This window comes from Dermochelys coriacea, chromosome 8 (assembly GCF_009764565.3).
Source record: "Dermochelys coriacea isolate rDerCor1 chromosome 8, rDerCor1.pri.v4, whole genome shotgun sequence".
In the NCBI taxonomy this organism is placed as follows: domain Eukaryota; kingdom Metazoa; phylum Chordata; order Testudines; family Dermochelyidae; genus Dermochelys; species Dermochelys coriacea.
Window position 1 is genome coordinate 92212801 of NC_050075.1, and position 9451 is coordinate 92222251.

A 9451-nucleotide genomic window follows, 5' to 3' on the forward strand; every position below is an offset into this window, starting at 1 on the left:
TTTTTTGAACCCTGTTATAGTCTTGGCCTTCACAACATCCTCTGGCAGAGTTCCACAGATTGACTGTGCGTTGTGTGAAGAAATACTTCCTTTTGTTTGTTTTAAACCTGCTGCCTATTAATTTCATTTGGTGACCCCTAGATCTTGTGTTATGAAGAGTAAATAACACTTCCTTATTTATTTACTTTCTCCACACCAGTCATGATGTTATAGACCTCTATAATAGCCCCTCCTTAGTAGTCTCTTTTCCAAGTTGAAAGATCAGTCTAATTAATCTCTCTTCATATGGAAGTTGTTCCATACCCCTAATCATTTTTGTTGCCCTGTAATTTTTCCAATTCCAATATAATTTTTTAAATGGGGCAACCACATCCGCATGCAGTATTCAAGATGTGGGTGTACCATGGATTTATATAGAGTCAATGTAGTATTTTTTGTCGTCTTATCACATACATACAAGAATTGCAGAGTTCTTGTATCAGGTTTGAAGCAATGATGGAATAAACTGCTGGCTTGTAAAGTCTCTGGTAACTTCCAAAAGATTGGACGCTCCTCACTCCATTGATTGGAATGCTCCTTTTAGTGTAAGTCCATAGTCCAGAGATCAGAGCAGGAAAGAGGCAAAATGGAGTTGCTTCCAGGGTTTTTTATACCTTCTCCCATGTGAAGGGAACTTCCTTGTCCCAAATAAAGCCCTCAGTGCAGTTTTTGGAAAAGTACAGGCACAAGATGGAGTCCAGAGTCACATGAGCTACTCACATGCCCTTGCATGCTTCAGTGAGTCATAGAAGCAGCCATTACCCATATTCTGGCTAAAACCTCCACAGGAAGGCCCACGAGGCATGGATAAGCTTCTTCCATGGCCCATTGTGTTCATTAATGGGCCATCAACTTGAATGGTCCATTCACAATATACTGGCTAGACTGGATGTAAACTCCCTCGTGGGTGTTACCCGAGGAGCAAACACATTTGAAATACTGGTACATAGTCAGTATTCATAACTTTAGATACAAAGATGATACACGCATACAAACAGGATAATCACATTTGATAGGTTGTGACTTTTCCATTGATACTTTAATATGATATACTTTGTATGAGATTTGTATAACAGTGATAGCAACAATAATATGTATGTCATATTTTAATCATACAATGTCACAGACATCACAAGAGCTAGTTACATACCTCCTCCAACTTCTGCCAGCACACCATTTTGTGTTTGAACCATTTTGTGCGGTTCAATACATGCATCTTCATGTGATTAGACTTCAGCTGTGTGGTCAATACTAATAATTGAAGAGGCTTAACTGAGCAGGCACATGATAATGAGAAGATCATTAAAGAAGTAACAAGGTCTGCATTTTCATGCTGTAAGAGTCAGACACTGAATGTTTACCATAAGAACTGTAAAAACATCTTTGCAAGATGTAAATCCAGACCACTGAATTTATGACAAGTTATCTGCAGTACTAGGCATCTAAGTGTTTATAATGATTTTCTGAATTGCTGAATGCCGTGGCAGCCTCCCATAAGTCAAACTGCTCACCCTATTGTTTCTCTAGTTTTGAGTGATCTTACTTTTTAGAACAATCCTCTCAAAGGATTGGAACTCTTCCCTCAATAGTTGGTTTGCCTCACTCTGTAGAGAAAGGCAATAAAAATCCTAATCATGTATCTAGATAGTTATTTTCCCGCCCCAACTCAACCACCAACACCATAGTATGTGACTGCTTCACAGACATTCATTAACTTATCCTCTCAGCAGCCCTGTAAGGTGAAGTATTATTGCTGTTTTACAGATGGGAACTTAGGGTTAGAAAGCAACTACTTTGCTGAAGGTGTGGCAGAGCCAGGAATTGAATCCATATTACCTGAATGTCAATCAGACCACAAGACCATGTATTCTCTATAAACATTGTCATTATTTCATTCTCTTTATCTTAAGGTTTTCTATCTACAGCATGCATCACTGCAGTATTGAAGTGTAGTGTAGTACCTAGTCAAAGGAGTCACTTAGGAGCACATTGCATTGTTTTGTACAGTGAGAAGATGGGTGTATATAAATATATAAATTATTTTAAATTTTTATATAAAAATAGGGAATACATTGTGTGTAGTTATATGGTTTTGTGTGTGAGTAGGACATGGCTGCATTAGTTGTGCACGTCAACCTGTATACCTTTATCATCATAATATGCACATACCATTGTTTTCCAGGAAAAATGTTTTAAAAGCATTTTAAAGAGCAAACTCTCTGACTGCTATTGGACTGCAATGATTTAAATGGCAGGAGAAATAGCTAATGTCTCCTGATGCTGTTTTGTTTACTCTGCTGCTTTTTTCTCTCTCCACTTACTACTCAGAGATATCACTTCCTTGCTTTGATTTCTGTACCCGATAAAACCTTAAAATGCTAGGTTTTATTGTTTCCAAAGGTGTATTGTTGTCGCCTGCCAGTAAAACTGTTCAGATCTGCAGGAAGATCTTTGTGTTTTAAATGTTCTGTCACAGCTTTTGGAAAACATATGTTGTGACCCCATCAACTATGGTTTCCTTTGTTCCTCAAGAGTATATTGGGTTATATTTGCTTACCCAGCTCTGTGTATTCAGTCTTCTCACATGTTCCATTTTTTCATGTTTTTTTAGCTTCATTTAGTCCATTTCTGGATCCACTGCCCTTCCTGTTGCTTCTGCTGCAATTTCTATCACTATTCTATACACACAATGATGTTGGGAACATTACAGTTGTGTGCTTAAACACTCAATTGGGGAAATGTCAAAGATAAGGTTGCACAGGCAATGGTACGTTTCTGCAGTCTCATAGGCGTATATTGTGACTGTAATTACATGATTTTATTATATTTCTCTACTATGCTGTAATACAGTTCTTTCACCTTAGATACATGTGTACAATCGGGTAACTTTGAGTTCTTACACTCTCTTCATTGTTGTAAAGGTCCATCATATATTTATATGCACCTGTGAACTTAGGCTTTTTACACAAGCTCTTTTCTCTCACTAAGGGCATGTATCTTAATCAGCAGTCATGTACTAGATATATTCTTTTCAACCAGCAGTTGCAGGAAGCAGTTAACCACAAAAGTAACATAGGCCCCATTCCATCAAAGCAAGTGCTTAATTCTAAGCGTGTGCTTTAGTGTTTTGTTAGATCAGGTTTTAATCAGGAACTGCTGCTGTTCTCCCTGTCCCCACCCCAAAGCCAGTCTTTGTTACACTGTGATGCTTTCTAGTCCTACCAAACTCTAAGGCCACATCTACGCTACGCATTTTTTAATGACACAGCTGTGCTGCTACAGTTGTGCTGCTAAAAGGCATGCGGTGTAGCCACTGTTTGTCGGCAGGAGAGAGAGCTCTCCCACAAACAAAAAAGATCCACTCACAACAAGTGGTGGTAGTTTTGTCAGCAGGAGAGCTGATGCACCAGTGTTTTTTGTTTGCAAAACTTTTGTCGATCAGGTTCCAGTGTAGATAAAGCCTAAGTCAAAGTTGCTGTCTTTCTTTGTAATATTTTCCAAATGTTTAACCCGATATTAGAAGACCAATATGATCCATAGTATTTCAAGGATGGTTTTATCAGTATTTTTCCACTTTAAAGCATATTTCCATCTATGTGTACATAACTCCCTATTCATTCATGCATCAGCTGCCAAAAATACCTGCCTCTTGTGGACTTCCTTCCACAATTTCTGAAGGACTCTGGAAAAGTTGGACTTCTACAGAACTATATTAATTAGTATTTAGAGATGACCTGCCATCCAGTCAGGGAATCCTTTACATAAATGAAGTCAGGAGGACTGGGGCTGGATAGATGACTGCAACAAGCCTGGCTGCAGGTTCTAGACCTGAGGAATAAAGTACAGCAGAAGCTTGAGAGCCTGATTTTTCTTTTTGCTTCCTGTAGGTGGAACCAAACCCCATAGCTGAATTCCTAGCTCTGCTGAAGCTGCTCTTTAGTACACAGGCAAACATTTAGCACTCGCGTTCTTTCTCTCACAACAAAGATTAACAGGAGTGTGAATGTGAGGTGAATTTGTGCCAGAACAGGATGCTGTTACCATTGTGTTGTCTCTGTGGACCTCAGGCTGTAACAAAGGAAAGGAAATGGAAAGATAAAAACAAATGCATTCTAAACCTGTTTACATGGTGTGAAAGGAAAACTTGGTTCCACAAATTCCATGGACAAGAAATTAAAATATATTGCACAGCATCTCTCCGTCTTAACAGGAAAAAAATAGCACACTCCCAGCTTCTTCTAGGATTTTTTTTATCTTTAGCCCCTGAACCTAATTAGATCTTGGACATGCCCATGCCCTGTTTTGATAGTTCTGCCTCTGTAGGTTTGAACGGTCTGTTCTCAAGATTGCATCTGCAGTCTGTGAGAAACGTAGCTAGCAGCCTCTGCAGATGCATATGACACACCAGGTCTGTAGCTGGTATAAGAATTATAAAGATCAGTTTCCATTACTGTAATTACTGTATAAATCCTCTTTTTAAGAGGATTATAACAGACCTGTTTTTTAACCTTGCCTTGAGCTGAAATTTGGACCCAGTTTTGACGTGTGGCACACTAAGTTCTTTTTCTGTCTTCTCTTCTCTGCAACAGCTTGTTAGTCATTTTTTTCCTGGACTCTGTTCTGCGTTTAGAAGGCTTACATTGGTGGTTGCACTCTGTCACTGTACCTGGTCTGACCCAAAGGCAAGACCCAAGTGGGGTCCATATTTTAGTTAAATCTGGAAAGCACCATTTTCCCCTTTGGAAGCTGTAACTTTTTCTCTCTTACCCACCTGTGCTCCAAAACAGGTGTGTAAGAAGGCTGTGAGATGGATAATCCACAGAATGAAAGTGGAGGTTCCCAATCTTTTTTGGTCATTTGGATCAGCATAATATAACCAAATCTCTCAGCTGAATCAGTAGTGTATCCCTTTAAGTTGTACAGGATTGCATGAAATTGGGGTTTGAAGCAGCCCCAGCTCCCTGGCAGGGTAGAGTACATACATCTGAAAAGGAGGTTGGCAGTGAAGTGCTATTACTGAAACATGTAGGTTGGGGAACCACTGCTCTAAAAAGCCCTGGCATGCTTAGGATAGTTGTAGGCCAGGTGGCAGCTGTAACCTGTATTTATCAGACATTATTTTAACAAGTACCAAAACACACAATGTTCATTCTGCTGTTCAGATTCACAGTGCTTTGGACATATTTTATGGCAAACATCTTGTACCAAAAATTGTTGGGAATGAAATGGTTACTATTTTCTGTTCTCTTTAGAGACCTCTTTCAAATCCCTTGCATTTACTGAGAGGAAGACATACAGAAAACATGTAATGGGAAGCCACTGTCTACTAAGGACCTGACTGATACCAACGTCTGTGTGACTGACTGTCCCTACATAGTCTGAAGAGAGCAGGACTACCCCATTGTATGGCAATAGCAGAAGCCGGGAAAAGGAGGAATCTCTTTTTATCTTTTAGGGCTGTCATTTCATGATCTCATCCATTGTAGCCCTATTAAGAGGATGATGTGCACCACTTTTCAGTTATTTTGTTAAATAAGCATGAGCAATGAACATCATGCTAACAGACAATTCCTAGTATCTAATACGATATCTTGAATTTAAAAGCATGTGGTAATGTAAGTGTATATCTGGGAAGTATGGGGGCTGGGATGAAAAGTGACTGACTTGACATTTGCTGACTTTCTCCCAGCTCCTTTGCAAAAGTAGGAACAGAATCAGAATAAAAAATGTTTGTTTTACAGCTGTACCAAGTTACAGCACACTCTCTCTCCTCCTTCCCACTTGCATCAAGTACATCCTGTACTTTTGGCAACATGTTGACTGGATATTTAAAAGCTGTGAACTGTTCTGAAAGTTTCACATACAAGGTTATGAGCCATGTGTGTTTGATCAAAATTCAATTACTGCACTGTACCATGCTTGGAAACCTATCATCCCAGGTTATGAAGTATGACGAAATAGGCTAATCTAATTGGTTCAGTATGGGAGCAGTATCAACCAAGCTTGTTATGATAAATAGCTTCCTGTGTTAAAGGTTCTCTAGAGCTTAAGTATCTTGGCTCACCTCCTTCCACAAAATAAGAATATTGTTCCCTGAGAACAGTTACATCACTGTCCCTCTTCTACAATCAGAATAAAGGGGTTGTAGAATTTTTCATTTTGTTACTTCTTGAAAATATAAACAATGGATGGATATCTGCCCCATTTCCCACCTTCCCACTTCTACCTCTTCTCTCCTCACTGCCCCCTCCCCTCCTCCAGCCAAGACTAGATCATCTTGTACTCACCCTGGTTGTTGGATCTGTTTTACTACTCTTTGAGACAATCCCAAAGAGGGCATTAAACTTGCCATGGGCTGGAGTTTGGGAGTTGTATGGTTTTGTATTTGGGGGAGTAGAATTAAATGGTGAAGCATATTAATATTTTCAATCATCTAATAAAACTGCCTTGTCACAATGAATTGTATATCTGTGGAAATGTTGCTATCCACTTAGAATTTTTATTTTAGTAGTACCGGTAGTTTAAGTCCATTGTGCAAGTGCTGAAATAAGAGTAAAGATGGGCTAGTGTTCTAAGCCGGGATTTGTGATTGCTAAATGTGTCCCTGAAACAATGAGCTCAGTCCCATGAGAAGGCACTAGCTCCATGGTTTTAGCAGGCCCATCTTTGGCAATAACTGATTGTCTGTGATCCTGATGTCAGAGTAATAGACGGTGACAAGGGATAGAACATGGAAAAATGGATCTTTATGCTCTCTGGCCACATGTGTGTTATCATGCATAGGGTGACGATTTGAGTGAGGTTACAACTACTCATACTCTCAGATCCCCTTAGGACAAAATGATTGTCTGGTTGCTATTTTAGCTTAAGCAGAATACGGTCCGGATCTTTTTAAACACTTTTAATATTAGTGGGACTACTCCCATGAGTAAAGTTATTCACATGCATAAGTTTTGCGTGAGTGATTCTTGGTGTTTTCCCCAAGAGTGCTTAAAACCTGATTAAATCTGTATGGTGATTAATGTCCACTTACCACCTCTCTCATACCCCATTGCAATTTGGTTTTAAGCTTTGATCTCATTTTAGTTCACCATTTAAATATCCTGCTTAACCTTCTGCTTACAAATGTACATAATGCTGAAGTCTGCATTTCCAGCGTGTATGAGATCTACCGCAAATAATGGCATTTAATTATAAAAAGCAACAACTTCAGTCACCACAAGATCGGCTGATGACTAAGTCCAGCAATACAAAATTGGGGAGTGCAGAATTCACCACAACAGACAAATATTCGTGTCCACATAAGATAATAAATATGCCTTTCCTATTCTCCTTAGCACTTTCAAACCCAGATTTAATCAATTCTTTATTTTACAGTGTTTGTTTTCATTATTTTTCTTTAAAAATGCAATTAGTCTAAAAATTGAGATTCAGTATAATTCTCCTCAAATATCTCAGATGAGAGTAATCCATTTTATCTTCGTAAAGTTCCCACAAGAAATGCTCACAGAGACAGTAGCTTTAACTTCAAAAATAGAATGTGACTGTAGGCACTTATGTTAATCTCTTTTTTGGCAAATCAGCTTTTTTGTATTGGATCTCGCTTGATTGAATAGCACTGGAGCTGCCAGAGTAAATGCTATTATCAGTGTACAGTAATTAAGGAAATAGTCCTTGTCACTCTAACAGTGTCCAGGCTGTGTCTACTCTAACAAAGTTAATGGTAAAGAAATCTCTTTAAAGAGTAAGCTACTGGAGTGTGGTTACTTTTGACATGCGGTGAAACTATGCAGTGTTGAATTATAGGTTATGAGAAAATGTATAAAATAGGCCAATTGAAACCTAAATGCATGCTGAACTGTAATACATAATTACACAACAAATTAAACAGTTAAACTACTGACTCAGAGCCAGTTGATTGACTCTGAATCCCCATCCCCCCAAAAAAGAGATCTTCTGTCATTCAGAAACCTCAAGACCTTTGCAGCACAGGGAAAAGCCAATGTAAATGGTGAACCACACAGCATAGATTCATAGATACTAAGGTCAGAAGGGACCACTCTGATCATCTAGTCCGACCTCCTGCACAGCGCAGGCCACAGAATGTCACCCACCACTCCTATGAAAAATCTCACCCATGTCTGAGCTATTGAAGTCCTCAAATCGTGGTTCAAAACTTCAAGGAGCAGAGAAGCCTCCCTCCAGTCAACCATGCCCCATGCTACAGAGGAAGGCGAAAAACCTCCAGGGCCTCTCCAATCTGCCCTGGAGGAAAATTCCTTCCCGACCCCAAATATGGCAATCAGCTAAACCCTGAGCATATGGGCAAGATTCACCAGCCACATACTACAGAAAATTCTTTCCTGGCTAACTCAGATCCCATCCATCTAATATCCCATCTCAGGGGATTAGTCCTATTTACCCTGAATATTTAAAGATCAATTACTTACCAAAATCACATTATCCCATCATACCATCTCCTCCATAAACTTATCGAGTAGAATCTTAAAACCAGATAGATCTTTTGCCCCCACTGCTTCCCTTGGAAGGTTATTCCAAAACTTCACTCCTCTGATGGTTAAAAACCTTCGTCTGATTTCAAGTCTAAACTTCCTGGTGGCCAGTTTATACCCATTTGTTCTTGTGTCCACATTGGTGCTGAGCTTAAATAATTCCTCTCCCTCTCCTATATTTATCCCTCTGATATATTTATAGAGAGCAATCATATCTCCCCTCAACCTTCTTTTAGTTAGGCTAAACAAGCCAAGCTCCTTAAGTCTCCTTTCATAAGACAAGTTTTCCATTCCTCGGATCATCCTAGTAGCCCTTCTCTGTACCTGCTCCAGTTTGAATTCATCCTTTTTAAACATGGGAGACCAGAACTGCACACAGTATTCTAGGTGAGGTCTCACCAGTGCATTGTATAACGGTACTAAAACCTCCTTATCCCTACTGGAAATGCCTCTCCTGATGCATCCCAAAACCGCATTAGCTTTTTTCACAGCCATATCACATTGGCAGCTCATAGTCATCCTATGATCAACCAATACTCCAAGGTCCTTCTCCTCTTCCGTTACTTCTAATTGATGCGTCCCCAGCTTATAACTAAAATTCTTGTTATTAATCCCTAAATGCATAACCTTACACTTCTCACTATTAAATTTCATCCTATTACTATTACTCCAGTTTACAAGGTCATCCAGATCCTCCTGTATAATATCCCGATCCTTCTCCGAATTGGCAATACCTCCCAGCTTTGTATCATCTGCAAACTTTATTAGCACACTCCCACTTTTTGTGCCAAGGTCAGTAACAAAAAGATTAAATAAGATTGGTCCCAAAACCGATCCGTGAGGAACTCCACTGGTAACCTCCCTCCAACCTGACAGTTCGCCTTTCAGTAGGACCCGTT

At 39.5% G+C, this 9451-nt stretch overlaps 1 protein-coding gene across 4 annotated transcripts in view; it reads left to right on the top strand.

Moving 5' to 3' along the window:
* TM2D1 (TM2 domain containing 1) overlaps nt 1–7939 on the top strand; it is a 42806-nt gene extending 34867 nt beyond the window's left edge. For 3 of the 4 annotated variants that reach the window (XM_038412506.2, XM_043520336.1, XM_038412507.2), the window contains one exon: nt 5292–7939. Coding sequence is in view for 2 of the 4 variants with exons in the window: in XM_043520336.1 (XP_043376271.1) it covers nt 5292–5377 (86 nt within the window). In the remaining 2 variants the exon portion in view is untranslated. Of the gene's footprint in view, nt 1–2650; nt 2807–5291 lie in introns of all 4 variants that reach the window. The other variant, XR_005294357.2, reaches the window with a different exon arrangement.
* The last annotated feature ends 1512 nt before the right edge of the window (nt 7940–9451 follow it).